This window comes from Netta rufina (assembly GCF_964035555.1).
Source record: "Netta rufina genome assembly, chromosome: 2".
NCBI classification, from domain to species: domain Eukaryota; kingdom Metazoa; phylum Chordata; class Aves; order Anseriformes; family Anatidae; genus Netta; species Netta rufina.
In genome coordinates, this window is record NC_140124.1 from 109,662,496 (window position 1) to 109,685,055 (window position 22,560).

The 22,560-nt window shown below is 42.8% G+C and overlaps 1 protein-coding gene across 1 annotated transcript in view; it reads left to right on the top strand.

Moving 5' to 3' along the window:
* Positions 1–22,560, top strand: part of GREB1L (GREB1 like retinoic acid receptor coactivator) — a 125,961-nt gene that overhangs the window by 93,701 nt on the left and 9,700 nt on the right. The window contains exons 13-26 of the mRNA XM_084281816.1: positions 377–703; positions 1,516–1,644; positions 2,265–2,399; positions 4,955–5,152; positions 7,038–7,218; positions 8,785–8,977; positions 10,453–10,586; positions 12,040–12,379; positions 15,047–15,162; positions 15,525–15,769; positions 16,450–17,012; positions 17,537–17,639; positions 21,368–21,523; positions 21,713–21,852. Of these exons, the coding sequence (XP_084137942.1) occupies positions 377–703; positions 1,516–1,644; positions 2,265–2,399; positions 4,955–5,152; positions 7,038–7,218; positions 8,785–8,977; positions 10,453–10,586; positions 12,040–12,379; positions 15,047–15,162; positions 15,525–15,769; positions 16,450–17,012; positions 17,537–17,639; positions 21,368–21,523; positions 21,713–21,852 (2,960 nt within the window). The remainder of the gene's footprint in view (positions 1–376; positions 704–1,515; positions 1,645–2,264; positions 2,400–4,954; positions 5,153–7,037; positions 7,219–8,784; positions 8,978–10,452; positions 10,587–12,039; positions 12,380–15,046; positions 15,163–15,524; positions 15,770–16,449; positions 17,013–17,536; positions 17,640–21,367; positions 21,524–21,712; positions 21,853–22,560) is intronic.

Below are 22,560 nucleotides of genomic sequence, written 5' to 3' on the forward strand. Positions count from 1 at the left end.
ATCTTACTGAACAAAATCTTATTTAAAGCTGAGCTGGGGGACTGATACTAAGATAGGATAGCTTCTATTTCGATTTTCCAGTTGAGGTTCACAACACAGTTTACAAACTCTGAGGACTGCAGATTTAAAGTTGTGTGTACCTGTGCTTCTTAAAATTAGAAGTTTGAAAATTTGCTACATTAAACCGTAAAAGAAGAGGTTAAACCTGTTTGCTTGTATCTGTACTTAGTTTATGTGTATGCATGATGAGGAAAAGGGTTTTTACGTGTAAAAAATAGAGTGAAAGAGCTTGTCATATCAAGACAGACAAGAGATTAATCCTGGTTCAATAACATTTTGATATGAGATACTGTTCTTCTCTTTGTTTTTCACGTAGGTCCTGACCAGATACCCCTGAGGGAAGAATTTGAGCAGATCATGTTGAAAGCTATGCAGGAGTTCACTCTGAGAGAGCGATCCTTGCAGATAAGTGCACAGTGCATCTCTGTGTCGCCAGGTCAGCTCCCTTGGCTTGCTAGGTTAATTGCTAGTGTGTCCCGGGACCTCGTGCACGTGGTCGTTACCCAGAACTCGCTGGCAGAGGGCATCTCGGAGACCTTGAGGTCTCTGAATGAAATGAAACATCATCAGAAGCTCCCGGATTACGTAGTTGCCATTTGCGCATCAAAGATACGAGGAAATGAATTCTGCGTGGTAGTCCTGGGTAAGTGCATTTGCAGGACACTGTGAGTCTCAATGGAAATTTGCAGAATGCAGTTTCTCAAGACGTTGTTCCAGCTTTGAATTTTCCAGCTTTTACATCCTTTCTTTAATTTTTACTCTCCTTCATATTTTTGCTCTGCAATGTTCACTACTCCTCCATCCAGACTTGGAGTACTGATGTCCACGAGGACCTAAAAAACCAACTGTGCATATCAAGAAGTCTTTATGGCTTCTTGAGAGAATTGAGAGAATGGCTTCTTAGAAAATACCTTCTTAGAAAATATCTTGGCTTGGCTTCGTAGAAAATATCTTGGAGTGACCCAGTGGCAAATGAATCTGTCTGTCCTCTGTTTCATGTAACAGCTGTGCCATCTTACGTGATGGGTACTGGATAGACCACAGTCTTCTGCAGATCACTGTAAAACAGAATATGCTTTTTATCCTTTTTACCATGTTGATTTTCAGATTCTTCATATAAATTAGTAATGTTCATTCTTCTTCTATACTTGGGATAATTACTTTTTCATATTTAACCAAAATCTTCCACTCCATCTAAGGTACAGACATTTATTTTGCATATCATTCATCACTGAAGTGTGCAAACCTATGGACAATGGATGGCAAACAATGTGCTAGACAGATTTCTCCTGTCTCTAGCAAAATAGGTGTGAGATTCTCTCCCAGGGTGTTGGGTAAAGGCAGTGGAGATCCATAACTGAACATCGGCATGCCCATTACCTCTAGGATGAAAACGTTGCGTTCACAGTGCGCTGTGTTAAAGACTGATCTTGCTTTTTTTCCCCTCCTCTCCAGGTCAATATCAATCTAGAGCACTTGCAGAAAGCATGCTTACCACCAGTGAATTTTTGAAAGAGATTAGTTATGAGCTCATCACGGGGAAAGTTAGTTTCCTGGCATCACATTTCAAAAACACATCTTTAGGTAAGTGATCCTAAGAAACAGAAGTTCCAGCAAAGACAGAGATTGTGTCATTTTTGGGGGGGGTCGGTGTTCCCTTCTGTTCAGCAGTTAAATCACACATGAATACAGTTTTCCCTTTTTCACTGTGAAGTATCTTTTCTTTCCCTTCATGAAGTGAGTGTAAAGAAGTACTCAGCCTTCACCTGTGCAGTGGGAATTATTCCTCTTGTGACAAAACATTTTTAGCACTGTTTGGACTGCTGAATTTGACAGGAGGGCATCATTCTTTGTTTGCACTTTTAGCACAGGTGTTAGACGCTGTTTTCTAGTGTGTTTCTTTGTAACATCTGACATCATCAGATGTCACCATTAGCTGTAAAGGCACAGAACTGAAATTATTAATCCTCTTCTCTCTTCTCTCTTCTCTTCTCTCTTCTCTCTTCTTTCTTTTTTTTTTTTTTTTTTTTTTTTTTTGTGTTTATTCAATTGGCAAATTTCCCAGCCCTCTCTTCTCTTTATTTCCAGTCCGCTGCCCCTTCACAGATTTGCCATCAGCCATGTGAGAACATCTGTATGTCACGTTATACATCATTTATCTTAAAGTGCTTCCAAATAATTTGGTCTTGTTAATTCTTAACTAGGTGATGATTTGGACAAGCTGTTAGAGAAAATGCTACAGCAGCGAGGGGAAAGCGTCATTATTCCTTTTAATGGAGATGTTAGTGAGTGTGTATCATCACAGGAGGCGATTGCCATGGTTTCTACACAAGAACCAGGTAATTTTTTTTAACGTGCAAGATGTGAAGTAAGTGACTGGTTTGTTAAATGTCAAAATGCATGTGCCTCAGAAGAGTCTGAAGGGTCTGTAGTCAGTGTGCCAACCTTCAAATATTAATATTGCCATCAGGGTGTAGAAGTACATCAGTCTCCTGGATGGAAAAGCTCAGTAGCAGCTTCAGCAACTTTTATTCCCCCTAACTTTTATAATTCAAAGATAAAATACGTGATCTTCTGTTCTGCACAAAGCAGAGTAGAGAAGATGTCAATGTGGCCTCATCTCACCCTTGCACAACTAGAAAAGGTATGTAATTTTATGTTCATGGCAAAGAGAACTATGTTCTCCTTGCTGTTCTCCCCAGGTGCCCTCCTGAGTTTTAACTTTTGATATTCCTCACTTTCCACACGTTGAGTTGTAATAATATGTACTATGCAGTTGTGCCCTGGGGCTTACTTCTTCCCAGTTTTTGAGGAGAGTGTTTTAGGATCTCGGAGCGAGTGTGCTAGGCAAGCATAATCTATAATTTTCTTACTTGATATATGTATTATTCAGCATAATGTGATGGGGATACTTAGGTGCAGTGGATGAGCTAGGAGTGTCTACCTAAAAATGCTAATTATCATTTTTCCCATTTTGGAATTGTTTAATTATTCAGAGTTTTAACCACGCTTTCCTTTTCGTATGACAGTAATGGTAAAAGAAGATACATTGAGCTGCTGTGAACACTGAGATTCTTTTAGGTCTAGTATTAAAGCAAATGCAACCTCCAATAAAGCTTTGTTTTCCCTGTGAAAGAAAGGTATGCTTCTGACTCACATTAGTTAGTTCAAATTAATCATCTCAGGGTTAAATCTGAACAAAAACAAGATGGTTTATAGTCTGCAAATGGATCAGAAGATCCAATTAGGGTGGTTGCCAGAAGGACAAGCCTTGAGCTTCCACACAGGATTAATTTGAAATTATAACCATCTTTTGATTTTGTTTTAAATTATTATTATTGTTTTATTTTTGTTCTTACCGTGTAATGATGTGCAGTGGTGATTTTTTAATCCTTCATGGTTTTTTCAAAACTATTATTTTGGGCTAGTTTTGTCTTTAAAATATGGCTATACAATGACTTAAGCTACAGGGAATCTGCCTGAATTTAAAAAAAAAAAAAAAAAAAAGGGGAGGTAACCATTCTGGGCAGTGAGTGGGACCTTTCTCCCAAAGTAGGTCCACAGGAATGAACAATGAAGCAGGTCTGAGCAGGAGATAAGTGCACACATGAACACGTGTACGTCTTTGTAAAACTAATGTAGAATCATTAAGGTTGGAGAAGACCTCCAGGATCATCTAGTCCAACCATCCCCAAATAACCTCAGGTTTTCATGTAAATTATAACACTTTTTAAAGTGGTTTGTTACTTGAAAAAACAACTGTTGTTCTTGTGCATTAAATTTGTATTAGGTCTGGATTTTTATTTTATTTTATTTTATTTTATTTTATTTTATTTTATTTTATTTTATTTTATTTTATTTTATTTTATTTTATTTTATTTTATTTTATTTTATTTTATTTTATTTTATTTTATTTTATTTTATTTTTTAATGATAAACACTGCTCATCAGGATTTAACCCAGTAGAAAAACTGATGGAAAGAAAAACTGTAATGGGATTATGGTAAATCCTATTTTACTGTTGGTAACCTGCAAGCTGAAAACGGTCAGGGGCTAGTTAAACATGGATTGTCAGGCATAGAAATTGCCTACTGGAAATACTGAAAACAGGAACATGCTTTTTCTTGCAGGAAACAGGAATGTTCTGCTACGTGCCTATAAAAAGTCCAGTCCCCCAGTTCTCTGCAAGTAGTATATTGACACTTATTAAGCTCAGTTAAATCTGAGACTAAAATTTCATTAAAAATCAAGAAACCTCCAAACAAATAAATGCTCTCCCCCCAAAAAAATAATTGAGATTTATTTCATAAGTGTATTGCTTATCTTCCCTTTGCAGTATATGTAAGGATAAGACAGATAGACCCATGGCTATCTCAATGCTTACGTAGAGTGGGGCTCAAGAAATCCGAGTAGACCTGATGTACAAATGAACTCCTAGCTTCCTGCTGCCCTGCTAGAATCTCCTTGGCAGGATTATCAAGGCAGGCTCAGTTTCCTCAGGTTAATAGGTGTGGTGGCTCTCCTCCCGTGGTGCCCTGAGCACCATAGCCTCAGCTGGTTCTCCTGGCAGGAGTGGGAGAGGGAAGCTGCTGAAATATGCTTAAAAGTATGCTTAAAAATGCTCAGAAACACTTAAAGCGCTTAAAAATGGGCAGTTCTGTCCCTGAGGTCATCTGACAGATAATCACACTTTGATTAAAAAGAGGAAGTTGACATTTGTGGTTTGTACCCAGCTTTCCAGAGTGGTAGGATTTATTCTGGTGAGTGATTCTTTTGCTTTTTTTTTCTCATAGTAGAGGGTAGGCGATTTGGAGGGTCGTGTATGTTGGGGGGTGGGGAAGTAAACATGCTTCTTGTTGTGTTTTGTTTTCTTTTTCAAACACGCACACTCTAGATTTGGATGTTGATACCTTCCAAATTTACCAGCCACAGCTTACGGTTGCCAGAAAGCTCTTGTCCCAGGTTTGTGCTATAGCAGACAGTGGCAATCAGAGCCTGGACCTGGGCCACTTCAGCAAAGTAGACTTCATCGTTATCGTTCCCCGTTCAGAAGTCCTGGTGCAGCAGACCCTGCAACGGATCCGACAATCAGGTAAAAGGAAGGGGAGGAAAAAGAGACTGCTAAATCACACCCAAGTATGTGCTTGCCGTTAAATCATCTCTGACTTAAGGGCTCCTCTTTGTATTTTGCATGTCTTGTATTGGCTCCAATAGTTGGTATTGATAAATTCATAACATCTTCCTTTCGTAAACCAGGCCCAAGCTGTACAGCAGAAGTGGCAAAAGGAATTGCCATATTCATACAGATCTGAGGAATACTTGACCTGAAGAAGTATCCAGCTGTCAAGAGAGAGAGGGAGGATGAGTGAATACAGTTGTTCAGATCTTTTATCCCCTGTGATTGCTAGTGCCTTTTGTTCTAGGTAGACATTTGTGTATTTGCTCTCATGTATTAGCACAGGCATAAGTGCAGGTACATTTACGTAGGTAAATGAGTAATACACTCACACTAGCAGACAGTAATTGCCATACTGGTTCAGATAGTGAGGTTTTTTGTTGAGTTCTGCATCTCACCACAGCTAAATACATCAAGAAGAACAAGAAAGCTTTAGTATCCAGGTGAAGGAATATGTCCCCTTTGAGAACAACCCTTTTTATCCACTCTGTTAGTGATTGACATGTCCAGAAAAGCATGAGAGCTTCTCTTCAGAAAAAAAATCCTGTCTAATGGAACTGTGGACTGTCTGTATACATGTTTGGTCATTTTTGGCTCTTGATCTCTGATACTGTAAAGTGATTAAGTCCTTATGATAGTTATATATTTAGGATATTTTTCTGTTTGTTTCACCAGCAGGACTTCTTTTCTGTCTTCATCAGTATCTAATAATCCTTTGTATTTGCACTTGAAAGTTATGGGTGTGAGCTTCCAGTGTAATGTTTCTATGAGTAGCTTTAGGTAGCTGTTGGCTTTTTTCCCTCTTGTTTTCAACTCTGAACTAAAACATCCCACGGTTTCTGATTGTGCTGATATCTTGATGTAGCTCAATGTTACGGTCCATCTCTGCAGGTATTTTTTCTCAGCTTGGTGCTATTTTATTAGTAAAAGGAAAAGAATGAATTAGATTACTTGAAATAGGGTTTTCTTTTCCTCCCTAATGCAACCTTGTTTGCTGTGTTTTGTTTTTTTTTTTGTTCCATTCCTTGTTTCTTCACACATTTTATTTACTTTATCATGTGTGTGTCTTAATAATGCCGCACATTACACCAGAGGTTGTCTGATACTAGTGTTTCACATTCATTATATTAAGTGAGTGGCTTCTACTTTACGTTTTACATAATTGTAAAAATGATTAAGAGCCTGGCAAATAGATAGTTGACCCACATGTCACTGTGGTTTATTGCTCCTTCTTTAACTCAGAAGGTGTTCAGTGCTACACACATCTTGCCTATTTTATGAATATGATGGCAGTTTGTCGCTACAAAGACTGCTAGAGAGTAGTTGTGTTTTACTGACATTTAGCTGCTAATATTGAGGCAGAGGCAAGGCATGAAAAAATGATACTAGAGTTAGCTTTACATAAATTTAAGATTTTTGCGAAGGAAAGGCCCGAGTAACTACTTCTGACTGTGGCAAGGTTAAAATATTACCTAATAATAATGGGACGTTTGGCCTAGTGTCGTGGAGCACAGCCAACTGAGTGCTGCTCTGGAAGTTTTTGTGGATTTTTTTTTTCCTTTTTGGTAATGTGAGAAGTCTTTGGAAGGTCTTCAGGCACGTTTTGTAGGAAAGCCAGAAGTGAAGAAGCAGATGTCCATCTCCATTGTGAGAGAAAATGCATTGTGATAATCCTCTTCCCGAGGCGTATCAGTGATTTGGCTATGTTGTGATACTGGCAGACCATACCTACAGATGACAATTAATTATTGGATGTACTCAGAGGAAAAGATTTTTTTTTTTGCATTCTCCTTTTTGGTAGGTGTCCTTGTGGACTTGGGCCTAGAAGACAATGGAACAGCGTATCAGCGAGCTGAGAAGTACGTGGTTCGGCTAGACAACGAGATTCAAACAAAATTTGAGGTTTTCATGAAACGAGTGAAGCAGAACCCATATACGCTGTTTGTGCTGGTTCACGACAATGCCCATGTAGATTTAACAAGGTAGGTGCTTCGATGGACCGAAGGAAAACAATCCTCTTCCAGTATCTTGCTGTTAGCTTTTCCAAAAGACTTACCACTTAGAGGTTCCTCTAGGCCTAAGGCATCTTGTTCCTCAAAATCAGAAATGGTGTTCTGTACTTGAGCCTGATAAATAATTAACTAATTAGTTAGCTAATTCTGATTCAGCTGAAGTTGGATGAGACTAGCTTCAGATCGTTGTATCCCTAATAAAACTGTTCACAGGGGTAAGAGCTATGGTACTGAAGTTCAGGAGAAAGGGCTGAAATTTGCACCTTTCTTTCCTCCTTTGCCTTTTTCCTATTTCCCTGTTGTTTTTTTTCTGTATGCAAACCTGAAGCTGTCTCACATTCTCAAACTAGCCATGTTTTAATTCATGCTTTTATCCTTGATGACAGCATTGCTTTTATTATGAGAAGACTTATATATATCTAATACTTTTTACTAGCTCCTGTAAGAAAAGGATTTAAAAAACTGTTGAAGTTGGTCAGTGTCAGATCTGCACAGAACAGCATGTACACATGTGCAGAAACACTTCTTCACGCTGAATCACAACTTTACTATTGACAAAAAGAACGAAGTAAATAAATAAATGGTTCTGGTCTTGTCTTCTGAATAAACTGAGGAGAAAAAATTTAATGTGATTTAGACATGGTGCATTAGGTTGTGGGACTCATTTGGATAGCAGAGATAATAAAATACTTTCCTTGCAGGATAGCTAAAAATAGATAAAAGCAACATTCTTCCTATTTTGTCCTCCCCATTGAATTTTTGTTATACTGAATTTGGAATTCTTGTTTATCACAGAATCACAGGATGGTTTGGGTTGGAAGGGACCTTAAAGATCCCCCAGTTCCAGCCCCCTGCCGTGGGCAGGGACACCTCCCACCAGACCAGGTTGCCCAAAGCCCCATCCAGCCTGGCCTTGAGCACCTCCAGGGACGGGGCAGCCACAGCTCCTCTGGGCAGCCTGTGCCAGAGCCTCACCACCCTCTGGGTGAAGAATTTCTTCCTAATGTTTAATCTAACACTACCCTTTTTTAGTTTAAAACCATTACCCCTTGTCCTATCACTACACTAAACTATCCTGGAGGCCAAGGTGATTCCAGGAGCTGGAAATCATGACAGCAGGTTCCCAGTCTCTTAGAAAAATGTATCTGCGTGAAGAATCCAGTGGATTTTATAAACCTGTTACTATATCGTAACCCCACAACTCATGCAACAGTGTTCCTCAGTAAGAAGGACATCAGCTTTGACTTATTTTTGGTTTCCTCTGTCTGATGATCTTTTAAATTGGCACACTAATTAAACTTCTTACTTTCAGCAGATTTTGGTCCTTTATTTAGTGTTTTTTTTTTCCCCCCCTGTTGCCTGACTCTGCCCACAGAGAACACTCAAATGGTTTTGACATCTTTCACCCTTTCAAAGAGTTTTTTGAGCTGTGATTCTCAGTGCCATGGTCATTTGGAGATTTTTCTGGAGGAGGAGAGTAACCCATTGAATCTCAGGATGTCAGTAAGGCAATTCTTTGCATTCTTATTTCTGCAGTGCCATTTCAAGTTCCCTGTCACATGGTGAGCCTAGTCATGGTCTGGCTGATAGAGTTATTAATTGCAGGGAGGTCCTTGAAGCATTCAACCTCCTTGTTCTTCAGGTCAGCTCTTTTCCTTACGCCTTGCAAACGCAGCAGTCCAGGATCAGCTCTAGCAATGAGGTACATTGGATACAATTTGATACCGTGGTAAGTGTTTAATTTATAATTTTAATTGTGAATCTTAATGTTGACTCTTCACTTAACAGAACCTAGCAGATATATACATTAAAACGAAGTGTTAGAAGGGACTTCTTTCTCTGCTGGAGTTTGTTTAGTCAGGCTCTAGCTACACAGTCCTGGGATGATGACAGTAGAGGCAGCCTTGACATTTAGGCCTAGGAATTTCGTGTTTTCCTCTATCTAGTCACATAAGATGGATAAGAAGACAAAAATGACTATTTATGCTCTGGTCAGACAAAGACAAAGCTATGTAGACATGCTGGAAACCTCTGGAGCTGGCTTTACATTTTCAAGCAGTCTAACTTTTGACTGTAAGTGGTATGTCATCTAGCCTGTCAAGTCTATTCACAACTTTTCAAATGTTAATAAAAATGGTGAGCTAGGTTAACAAGTCACGGTGTAGCAAGTGCCAGACAGGAGGCGAGAAGTCACTTTGACATCCCGTACTATTACCTTTACTCACCATTCCAGCCAGCTTTTTCTGAGGATGTTTTGCCTACCCTTGCTAAAAAATACCCTTTTTTCCTTTTCTTCGTTTGACTTTAATGTGCTGAGTGGGCCATTGGTTTCTATATTTTAAAATGTTAGCTGGAAAGAAGTTAAAGTTAAAATTAAAAAGCCATTTCCATGAACTCCCAGTATGTTAACAGTCAAACGAAATAGTGGAAATGAAGGAGTGAATGAATACTCAAAGTTTGCTTTTTGGTTGATTGTTAATAGAAGCCATTGTGGTGATGTTCTGTAAAATGGTCTAGACATTTTTTTTTTTCCCCAAAGTAAAAAATAAAGAACTTCAGTCTTCTGATTAAACAGATAACTCACAGAAAAGGATGAGATTGTATGTGATTAATTACCTTCCTAGTGATTACTGGTGATGTAAATGCACTGGAGGCCATGCTGTGCTGCCAGCAGGCACCTCGTGAAATTTCAGGCAGTAAATACTCTGCCTTTCTGATTGCTGTCAGCAGATTTATGTTCCAGCAAAGAAATGATCAATTTCTGTTTGTCATTAGAGATGTGTAGGATCTGACGATCAAGAAGAGTTTTGGAAATGAATAATGCTTCTGTTTTCAGGTTCTGCTTTAAATAGAAATGAGATAACAGTTGTCAGTAGATATAAAGCCAGAGATAGGGAGCCAGAAAAGAAGTATCAGGATTCTGAAACCCTCCTGCAATCAAAGGTAGAAGATATATTGAAAAATTTGAAAGGACCTACACCTGTCTTTCCCTAAGTGTAGACAAATAGTAAGTTGTAATAAACAATTTGCATTTTATTGTATTCCTTGAAACAAACCAATAACATCATTGAGGAATAAGAAATGAAAGAAAGGATACTTAGCTTTGGAAAATACTTTTTGTTTTTTGTTTTTTTTTTTAATGACAAAAGAAATGAAAATTGTTTCCAGCTTTTCTTATGTTTTTGCTAACTCTGTATGGAACAGGATGATGCTGCAAGTGAAGACAAGCTGTACTTTGGCTTGAATGAATACAGCAAATCCCTCCAATGGGGAGTCACAAGTCCACTTCTGAGATGCGATGAAACCTTTGAAAAAATGGTCAACACGCTTTTAGAAAGGTAAATAGGATTCTGCTTAATTGGGATCTTAAGGGTACAGATATATTTATGAGCCCTATCTCAGGCGGATGAAGACATGATGACATTTGATGTTGATCTGGGAATCCGTGAAGTATGTGCAATTTTTATTTTCATAACAAATTTTGTACTGTTGAAGAAGCAGGGGATGTACTTCATTTGTTTATGGAAAGATGAGGCCCATGCAGTGGCAGTCCGAGCTAGGCAGGTAGCAGAAGTTTCATACCTCGCTGCTTCTGCTGTCTCTCTGCTGAGACTGCCAGGAAATTTGTCGTTGGTGGCCCAGGAGAGCGATGTCATTCCAAAAACTGCAATTTTATTATTTCATGAGCTGGCTTTTGGTTCGTGCAGCTGAGAGCTTGAAAGTGGCTTGTAAGTACCTTGTAGCTGCCTGAACAAGCTCATTTCATAGCACATCCCCAGGACAGAATTAAATGCTCACATTACAGAAACAAAAGCAATGGTATGGTTTCCAGCAACGTGGTGTTAACCTGTTCTGCAAATCAGGAGGATGGATCCGTTGTAACTGTTCGGGATATAGTTCTCATGTCTCCATGTTTAATAGAATGGGATTGTTCTGCCTTCAGTACTGTTTTTTGCTATTCTATATCAGTCAATATGATTAATTGAAACTGTATCTATATTTAACAAGTAAAATGCAATATCAAATTAGCAACATGAATAATTAAATACATCCATATTGTCTAAAAATATGTAATTAATAAACGTGATACATATTAGTAAGGTCAATTAATTTCAGTAGATCAGTTCTTTAAGTTTCTTATTGCCTTTCTGACCAAGGGCAATGGAAGACACAGGGGCCACTATTGCTCTCTTTCTTTTCTTAAGATGTGGATTGGGAAGAGGATGAAGGAGGTCTAGTACACACGTAAATATTGCCCTAGTATTGAGGTTAGGATCAGACTAGAAAGTTTTGTCTCAGAGCCAGCAATCCCTATAGAGAAGTCTAACTTTCTGGTGGAGAGAGTGGGGAATAGGAAACCATGAAGTACTTCTTCCAGAAACCACTTGAAGCAGCGATGGTCCTCTGAGTTCGGAGAAGAAGAAAACTTCTGGAGAGCAAAATTTATTGGCCCCTGCTCTTGGGGTGAAGCAGATCTGAGATGATCCATATCTCCATTAAGTTAAAGATCTTCAGTTGAAGTTCTGTCCCAAATAAAGACGACAGGAGTTTGTCATTCCTTTTACTCGAGAGCAGGACTTTGCACTTTAAACATTCTCCAAATGCGGAAAATAATTAAAACACAGTTGGGTTTTGAGCGAAATTTTGGTCTGTGAAAATTAAAGGCTCCATTCTTCAAGCACTACAGAAAAAAATGGGTACATCTTTACTGCACAGTCCTGTTTTGTGGTGAATTTTCAGCCACTGCTGTGATTTTGCATGCGCTAACGCAGACCCCTTATCTCCCGAAAGGTACCCTCGGCTGCACAGCATGGTGATTCGCTGCTACCTTCTCATCCAGCAGTATTCCCAGGCTCTGATGGCTCTCACGACCATGGCCTCGCTGAGAGATCACAGCACGCCCGAGACGCTCAGCATCATGGATGACCTGATCACTTCCCCCGGCAAGGACAAGAACGGCTGCGGCCACATGCTCGTCATCAGGGTGCCGTCCGTGCAGCTGGCCATGCTGGCCAAGGAGAGGTTACAAGAAGTGAGGGACAAGCTGGGTCTGCAGTACCGCTTCGAGATCCTCCTCGGGAATCCCGCTTCAGAGCTTACGGTTGCCAAACACTTTGTGACCCGGCTGAAGGTGAGCAGAAACCACGAATTTCGGTGTCGTCATCTGACCGCTGGACGTATTTCGTGTGTGTTCCCACAGGTTTTGAACTTCATTATTGTGTAGGAAAAGAGCCCCTGATCTTTATCTTTTCCAGGGAAGTATACAGGACTTCTGATGAGCATTAATGATTTAGGAACTCGGGAAAAAATTGAATTGTTTCTGGTCCCCAAAGTCAAACACCGGATTTTATCTTGCTTGTTAAAATTGAATAACAGCATGAGTCAGACAGGTTTCCTCTTTGAACCTCTGAAAGCAGAGCTCAGATCTCCCTAGACAAACTAATTATTTCCACCGGTTTATCTCTCGAGTGTATCTGACTGTCTGCTCTGCCTTAACCATCTTCTGCTCTTCTGGCAACTGGTAAAATATTCTGTTTGTTGTGCACTTATTTTCTCAAACCGCTGCGTGCTGAAAGCCTGTTCTGCACAGCACATATGCACCAAGCTAATTGCGTGGATTTATAAGAGGCTGGTACAACGAGCCACATCCACTTCCTGCATGAACCTTGCTACATTAAAAAAAAGTTTGGTCACCTTTCTTACCAGCTTGAATGTAGTTCAGGTTATCTGTCCTGATCCCTGTTTCACGTCTCACACAGAGATTCATTTTCAGTTTCATTATGAGTTACAGTGCGTTTAAAGCACACAGAAAATGAAGGAATTTTGTGAATCTTTCCTAAAGAGCTTCTCTACAACCAAAACCAGGTAAAATGTCCTTTAAAGTAGCCACCCCTTCTGTTTCTCAAACCCCGTCTGCTGCAGGAGAGGGAATCACAGGATGGTTTGGGTTGGAAGGGACCTCAAAGATCACCCACTTTCACCCCCCTGCCATGAGCAGGGACACCTCCCACCAGACCAGGTTGCCCAAAGCCCCATCCAGCCTGGCCTTGAGCACCTCCAGGGATGGGGCACCCACAGCTTCTCTGGGCAGCCTGTGCCAGGGCCTCACCGCCCTCTGAGTGAAGAATTTCTTCCTAATGTCAAATCTAAATCTCCCCTCTTTTAGTTTAAAGCCCTTTGTCCTATTACTACCCTGATAGAAAGTCCCTCCCCAGCTTTCCTCTAGGCCCCCTTTAGGTACTGGAAGGCTGCTATAAAGTCTCCCCAGAGTCTTCTCTACTTTAGGCTGAACAACCCCAACTCCATCCCTCTGTCATGTCACCAACGAAGGTGTTGGATAATGCCAGTCCTGATAGCAGCCCCTGAGGGTCACCGCTCGTTTCTGGTCTCCACCTGGAAGAGAAATAGGCGCCTGTGGGTGCCCTGGCGAGGAGGGGAGACCAGCAATGCTGTCATGGCAATAGAGGTCACCTTTTAAGTGTAATAAGTCAATCTGGGAGCCGTTCAGAAGGGCTGCAGCTCTCTGCCCCTCCTGAGTAACGTGGGCAAAAAATACATTGTTAGCATGCAGGTTTCCAGCTCAAACCTCCAGGCACTCAGGCTTCTTTTTCGTTCTTTAGGCTAGAAGAAAGAAAAATCAGTTTTGAATCTGCCTTCCCCCATTTCATTTTCTTGCTGTGCACTTTCTCAAAACCTTCCAGCACGGGGAAGGTGCAGCCAGGCTGACCCTGCTGGGCCAGAAAATCTCTCTCTGCTGCTGGGGCTGTTTAACTGATCCAGCAGAGGCTGGTAGGTAGCTGGAGGAATATTTTTTTTTTCTATGAACATGTTACACAGAAGGTGCAGAAATCAGCAGGGGAAAAAAAAATCAGGGCTGGGGAAAGAAAATTAGAGCCACGTAACAGAGAAGGGGAGTGCTGTTCCAAATCATGCTCTTCCGAAGCTAAGAAAAAATTAGTCATAGGTTATTTCAGTGGAAATTTTCAGAAGGTAAAATGGCATGCTGAGTCACTGGTCTGCTATTGAGTCCTCTTTTCCAATCCCTTTCATCTGCCTGAGAAAATGAGTCACAAAACACGGCCTTTTGGGGAGGAGGAAGCGTAAGGGAAGAACAGGTTGAGCACACGGGCTGAGAACTGAAGAACCGAAAGGGAATTTAAGACAGGGCTCTTGCTTTAGGTTGTGTTTTCCACAGAGTTTGCATGAGTCTGTAATTGATACACCTGTGGTGAATCTGTATCGATATCTGTCCATGCACAGGTCAATATTTTGATGGGCAGTTTGAGTGGTTGGGCTCGCCATCGGTAGGACTTGGCTCAACAGACTCCGTGCCTCAGCTAGGTCTGAATTTTCTTCCAACCTGGTTTTGTCCATTATTAAAAAGAAAGAAGAAAAATCTTCTTCCAGCAGAACGAATGCTGTAGCTCAGATACCTGCTGATTCTGAAACAACTGGGGCTTCTTTTCCTTGTCTGGAAAAGGGAAGGCTGGCTTCTCGCCTTTCCAAGTGATGGTCCCTGAGTCTTTCAGCTTTGCTTCCTTCTCGCAGTTGCTGTAGGGTGCTCACGCTTCTCTTGCTTGAATGCTGATACAGTTGCTCAAGACAGAGCAGTGCTTGAGGAGGCTTCACCCAAAACAGAGAACCCTGATGAACTCAGCCGCGTTCACCAAGCCCTGCTGAGCCAAGCGCAGCCCTGTGTGCAAAGCAAAGTCAGGAACTGAAAACAAACAAAACAAAACAAGAGGTGATGGCTGAGAAGGTTTCATTTAGGCATGACTTGGGTGTTCTCTGTTCACAGGCCTGGCGGGGCAACGAGCAGGATGACTGGATTCCTCGCACCTACCAGGATTTGGAGGGGCTGCCCTGCATCGTTATTCTCACGGGCAAGGATCCTCTGGGAGAAACCTTCCCCAGGTGCTGTTACGGCTCTTGCAATATGGGTGTTTTCTTATATGTTTTGATAAATATTTTTTTTGGGGGGGAAGTTATGTGGTTTGATACCAACGGGTCATTTTTTTCATAAAGAAGCACGTTTTAAGGGACTTTGGGAACAGTTTCAAATTTTGGAAAGTCTGGCTTGTGAAAAGTGAAGCTCCTGCACTGCGTGGGTCAGGGAACATCTGCGCAGAGCACCAAGGAGCACAGTGTGTTTTAAAATGATGTTATATTCACTAGTTGAACTGTTCATGAATATTTAATCAGCAATTAAAGATGGGGAGCGTTGTTCAGGGTCGGAGAAATCAAACCATCCTTTCCTCTTGGCTTGGCTTTTGCAGGTCACTGAAGTACTGCGACCTGCGGCTCATTGACTCGAGCTACTTAACTCGGACTGCATTAGAGCAAGAAGTGGGCCTGGCATGCTGCTACGTCTCCAAGGAGGCGATCCGAGGGCCCATTGTAGCTCTTGACCTGAGTGAGAAGGAGCAGGAGAAGGCTAATGGCAGCGAGAACGACTCTGATGAGCTGCTGATAGACTTGGACAGACCGCAGAGTAACAGCAGCGCCGTCACTGGGACCTCAGGTCAGTTGTCTGCTGCTGCTGCTCTAAAGAGTAAGTCTTTGGTTATCCGTCGCTGGAATTTGTATGTAAATACTGAGGTGCTTCATCAAACGGGAACGGCTTGTACCCTGCTGCAGGCTGAGCTGTGAAATATTATGTGCAGGTTCTTGCCGTGGGGAGCAATTTCCCTGGCTGCAGCTAAAAGGCAGCAGCGTTGCAGTGGGAGGATGGGTCCTTTATTATTATTTCTTTAATCTTGTATTTCACGTTTGCTGATGGTTTTGTCAGGTGGATCCTGAGAAGATCTTAAAAATCAGAGTAGAAATTTAACAGGATTGATGTTAGGAATAGCAAAACGCTGTGTAACTGGGGGGGGAGCTGTGGGTAGAAGTGCCTGTTTGCAGGGTGGCTGGGTCTTGCCCTACCTCTTCAGGCCTCAGCAGAGAATCCTCTCCCACCAGACCTTTCCTTCCTTGCTTCTGCCTGGCACTTCTAGCTCCTTCCCTTTGTTTCCCTATGAATTTGAGGTGTTAAGGCAGCTGAATCGAGCCTTTGCCAGGCACCAGATCTTACCACACACTTAAAGCTGCCTGGGACGGAGGAGGGAGCAGAGCCCACTTCACCCGAAGGCTGCAGTGAAACGAATGCCCTGTTCCCATGCCAGCCAGTATCTGCTCACTGCCTGCTCTCTATTTCGCCAGGCTCCCTGGCTGACAACGGCGTCAGCTCCTCGAGCGCCGCGGACAAGTCTCAGAAGCAGGCACCGCCGCTCAGCTTCCAGACCGTGGCGCACAGCTCGGTCGACGAGGGGGCTTACCCTGCCTTCACAGCCGGGGAGACCCTGAAGCAAGAATGCGACTCCCTGGGTAACCAGCTGGCGAGCAGCACCACCTCCAAACTCTCGTCGCTGTCGTCGGTCTCCCAGGCCTTTCGATGGCCCGGCCACTCGGCCAAAGACAGCCGGGCCCTGCGCGCCGCGCTGCCGCGCATCGTCATCCTCTCCAAAGCGGCCTACTGCCTCCTGAGCTCGCAGAAAAGCGGCAACCTGCCCTCCTCCTCGTCCCTCCTGCCTCACGCCGACGTGGCTTGGCTGAGCTCCCTCAGGCCCCTGCTCCACAAGGACATGAGCAGCGAGGAGCAGTCGCTCTACTACCGGCAGTGGACGACGGCCCGGCAGCACCACGCGGACTTCGGCGGCCAGGGTGAGGCGTCCGGCTTGAGGAGCTTTCACCCCAGGCGGCTGCTTTTGACGGGCCCACCACAAGTAAGAGCACGGTTCCTTCCCCTGGCCTTACTCGCAGGGTGAGAGGACGGGCGCTGAGGACTGCGGCAGGTGGAGGTTGTGCCTGAGAGGCCCCGTGAAACTCGCCCGCAGCGATGCGTTTAGAGATCAAAAATCGGTCAGAATGTAAGGTTAAGTTCATGCTGGAAGCGGTGAGGAAAGGAAGGGTGATTCTTTACATGTCCTGGTTTTTGAAGGCATGTTGCATACTGGTGGATGGCACAGGGTATAAAATTGCCATGAGCATAGCAGTGGGTAAACAGTTTATCAGTGGTGATCCCTGCATAAAAAATGTCATACAGGCTCTGCTCTGGGCCAGACTTTCCTCACAGATCAATTTTGTGATACCATTCACCAAAACGGGCAATACTGAGTCTTGCTCTGTTTGCAGGCAGCACTAGAATGGCAAAATAACAGGGGTAGGCCCAAATGCATTGATCTGAAATGTATCCTTCCTGTGCGGTAGCCTGGCTTGGCATTCAGACTGTTTTTCACCTCTGGTTCAGGTGGGAAAGACTGGCTCGTATTTGCAGTTCCTCAGGATCCTCTTCCGCATGCTGATCAGGTTGCTGGAAGTAGATGTGTACGATGAAGAGGAAATAAATGCCAGTGAGTATTTAGAAGTAATCGCTAATATGCGTTATTAAGTGACTCTGTTACATATTAATAAGCAGCGACAAGTTTTTTAGGCTTACAAAGACCTCCTCAGTGACACCTGCCACTTGTCCTGTCCACTTCTGTGCAGCTAGACCTGTTGTAGGCACCTGCATATATTTAAACAGAGATGATTAAAAATGTAAATTTGACGTGGGTCTTAACTGAGAGCTTTGAAGTGTATTTTGGATTGGTGTTATTTATAAGCCACTGAAATGAAAGTGAATACAAAACTGTATATGGGAAACATCTACTTGCTAGTTTTTAAGCTGTGGCTGCTTTTAAACAGACAAAACAGATTGAAGAACACCACTTTTCTGGCTGAAACATCAGTATTACTATTTGTGTTTAATTACCAGTTAGATAGCAATTATTTATTTGTGTTTAATTGCCAGTTAGATACCAATTTTTAGTAACACCGTCTTCTGTAACCAGTTTCCAGATCTTATGGTGAAGAACAAGGCTGGGGGGAAGACACCTCTCTGAATTTGTGCTCGTTTGTCAGATCTCACAGATCCATTAACTGCTGTGGCAGGACTTGGCCTTGAGAAGCACAAACCCTTTTCAAATTGATTCCTCTTAGGGTGTTCTTTACGTAACTCTGTGGTTGTAGTGAAGTTAACTCTGTGGTGCATGAATTTCGTGACCTGACATCCAGAAAATGCAATTGTTTTCAAACCTTTGAAAGGATTAATTTGCATTTCTGCTCAGAAAGTGCTATTAACTTTTTGAAAAATGCATTCCCCTTGGAGTTGGAGCTGTGGGGACTGTTACTACCTCATTACTTGAACTAAAGTTTCCCAGAAACTTAGGATGAAATCAAAAAGTACGAACAATTCTGTGCCATGCAGTCTGGTCTGTTGTGATCCCAGCAGCTGTGTCACGCCCCTCTCAGGAATGCATGAAGCTGCGTCAGAAGAGCAGATGGGGTTTACTTGGGGTTTTGGGTTGTGGGTTTGTTGCTCCCACAGCTTCTACTGGAATGCTTTTCCAGAGCCCTAACACTCTGATGATTGAAAATATTTTTTTTTTTGATTCCCCAACCCAAAGATACTCCTGTCCCTGTTGTAAACATTTTGGGGGAGAAGGAAAACAGTGTTATTTTAAATCAAAATACTTCTGCTCCTTTTTGATGTTTGCTTCTGTGATGTAGCCATGCAGCAATCGTCTTCCCTCTCAGCTTTCATCCAGCTAGCCTGAGCCGGCTTGCAGGATCCTCGCAAATGACAGGCTCATTATTCTTCTCACCGGTTTCGTACCTCCTGTCTGCACATCCATTTGCAGTTTATTCTTCTGGTACCTGGCTGACCAGAGCTGTATGTGAGACCCTGCGGGGCGTTTAACCAACCCAGAGTGCTACAGCTCCTGTGTTTCCCTGCCTCCACGGAAACCCCCCGACTGGGGAAACCAGTGATTGCACTTGGCTTCTCCATTTTCCCATTTCACTGACGCTGATCCTTGCGGGTGCCTCTGCACCTCAGTCATTTCCAGCTGAGGGACTCCCAGCCTACTGCAGAAATGCTTGCTATTAGTCCTTGATTTCAGTCCTATGACTCATATTTTTTTCTGTCGAATGTCATCCACTGGCTGTTGCTATCGTTTTTGAGGGCATTGAATTCTTTCTGGATGCTCTTCTAGTCCTTCCTTATATTGGCAGTGACTCCTAGATTTGTGTCACCAGCAAACTTAAGGCAATGATGGTTGTTGTGTGGTGTTGTTTTTTTTTGAGATGGTGACATTAGGGAAAGTATTCAGCACTATGCCCCTCTGCTGATCTCTGCTAACTTTGCTGCTAATCTCCATCTGCCTTAATGCTTACGATGTTACATGCTGCCATCTTCTGTTTAATCAACTCTGCAGACCATTCATTGTCTCCATTTTCTTCCAATGTGCTAATAATTTGTCGTACGGCATCATATCAAATACTTTACCTGCCAAGAGGTAAGATGTGGGGCATTGCTTTTTGTTTAAAGAAATAGATATGTTATATCTGCGTGATGAAAGTAGCGTGGTGTTTCTGTGGTCAACCCATGCTGAGTTTTATTGCGTTTTTTCATGTACTTCAACATCTTTATTTCCTTCATCCTCCCCAAGTTTTGAATAACACGAAGGTCAAAGTAATGGACGCAGAGTTTCATAGATCTCCTCTGAAATGGTGATGGTATCTGCATTATTCTTGCACTGAAATCAGGCTTGCACCTGATTTCAAACACCTGTTTTTTCAGGAAAGTGGCATGGAGATTATTCCTTCTCATTGTTCTCAGTGCGTATCAAGCTTTTAGAGATATGTTTCCATCTCAGCTTACAGTGAAGCATTTGCTGTAGCCAAGAAAATTTTTATTTGTTTCCGTGCACTTTTCTGAGGTCTGCCTCAGCTTGACATTTTGCAAAGCTTTTTTAATTTTTATTATTTATTTATTAATTTATCTTGCACTTGATGATGTGTGAGAGTCAGACCTTTATTTGCTGACGGGCTGTTTCCATTCCTCTTGGACTTTGTTCATTCTTAGCGTCCCTTTTGCATCTGAACACCTCCCGGCGTTCTTGCATTGCTCGGTGTGGTGGTTGCTGATGGTTTGGCAGCCGGGATTGCACGAAATCCAAGCCTCACTCACAGGCAAGTCCCTGGTGTCCTCAGTCTAGTGGGCTTACTGAGCCAGCTCTCCAGGATTTGTCTTTGTGAACACATTAATGAGCCTCACTTCATCCGTGGCACGTGTTAATTCGAGCAGTGCCAGTGAGGTAACAGCCTCTGAACTGCAGCTGGCTCACAGCCCTGTGGGGCAGTCTGGGCAGGGTGAGCGTGTCCTTGTGTGTAGACCCAGCATTCGTTTCGTCTGAATTTGCCTTTCTGAAATCAGGAACCTCAGCTCCCTGCTTTTGTGTGGTTTTCCCTCTGATTTTAAACAGAATCAGCTCATATTCAAGCTCCAGTCCCAGCTCCAGCTTGTCACCTTTGGCCAGCGTTTTCTCATGTTCACGTTACTTGGACTTGATTCTCTACCTTGGACTTACCTCTGTTGGATGAAGCAAAAATGTTCCAGCTGATCCTTGCTGGTCGCATCCCATTCTCAAGAATGTGTTTTTACCACCTTTATCGCATATTTTATCAGCTTATAATACATATCAGTTCATAAGCTTATGCACCTTCTTTCTCCTTGCTTTCATCCTTCTGCCTTTGGATGCTTTTGCTTCTTGTTTGCCCCGTTCTCTCCTTTCCGTGTCTTAAAAAGGGATCCACAGAGGGACTGGAGACCTGCTGGTATCTTCAGCACGGACAGAACTGTTCATCTGAGCACTCCATGTATAAACATAACATCATTCACAGAGTGAATTATGCCTCGGTAGCTTGATGAAGAGCAGAGCAGAAAGAGGCTGCTTCACCCCACAGTTTCCAATTCAAATAAATTGCCATTTCTTTGAAATGTCTTTATGTCAAGTGCAATTTGAATTTTGGCAATATTCACAGACAGGTTTGAGTTGGAAGGGGCCTTAAAGATATCATCTGTTTCCAACCCCCTTGCTATGGGCAGGGATATAATGCTTGTGACATTAAAAGATGTCTTTTTGTGCGTGTATTTGTGCACCTCTGGGAACTCCTGTGCAATTGTAAATCTGCAAACGTCACATAAACACCATTTAATGGGTACCTGGTACTGCTCACCTCAAGTGTGTTGTTGCAGATCATACGGAAAGCAGCGAAATTACTCAGTCCAGCAACGACCACTGGCCAGATATCGAGGCCTTCAGTAAAATGCCTTTTGACCTGAGTGTACACGACCCCAAGTACAGAACTATAAGCCCAGTGTACACAGAACAACTGTCAAGAGTGAAACAAGGTAAGCCAAAGGAGAATTTTCTAGGAATACTTTTCCTACAGAACTTATTTTTATGTTGGTTTGACTAGACACGTGAGCTTAAACAAGCCTTTTATCTCCTAACGATACGGAACAAAGCAATTTGTTCTTTACAGTTGTTGCCAGGCTCCCGGGCTCTGGTTTCTATCACTCACAACATTTCTTCTACAGAAACCAGCAAAGAAACAAAACCAGAGGAAGCAAAGAAAAGAGAGACGGTGTCCATGATGCTGACAAAATACGCAGCCTACAACACGTTCCACCACTGCGAGCAGTGCCATCAGTACATGGACACGAACCCTGCTGCACAGGTTGGTGCCAAGGCCCACGGCTAAACCGCATCCTTGATTTTTCTTGTGGTCTCCCCAGGCATACCGCTCTGGCCTCAGGACTCATGCTTTCACCTTCCCTGAGATGGAGCTGTTTAATTTCTTCCATTCTCAGGGGAGATATTGAGCTACAGACCCTGGAGCATCAACTGTGTCTGCTGCGTTCTGCACGAGCAGTTCTCTTCTCCAGCTGCCTCTGACAAAGGGTGAATATTGTGACTAGTTGTCTCGAGCCAAAGCGTTATTCAGCCTGCCCACAGGGCTCACAGTGTCTCGTGGCAGAGGACTGTAAAATTGAGGGAGATGCTTGTCTTTCCTAAATGCCAGCCATCCACACACCTCTGATGGGAGGCTTGAAGGCCTTACTTCTGCCTCCCTTTGCATGTAGTTGTGCGCGCTTCTCAACAGTAGCTTACGAGTCACGGGACAAAAAGGATCATTTTTAGCTGTTTCATAATCCTTTTGAGCTCCAGAATAAACAGCTGTGCTCACGGGAGGCTGGCAGGTAAGATTTTTCCTGGTTGATAGCTCAGACATTATTAACCACCAGCAATGGTTGACTTGGAGGTTTCTCACCCCAGTTCATTCTTTTCTTGCTTACTAATCCTTCCCAACAGCTTGTTATTAACCCAGCAGGCTGACCTGGAACTGTACAGTGTCAGGTACTGCAGAGCAGCCCCAGCAAATCTG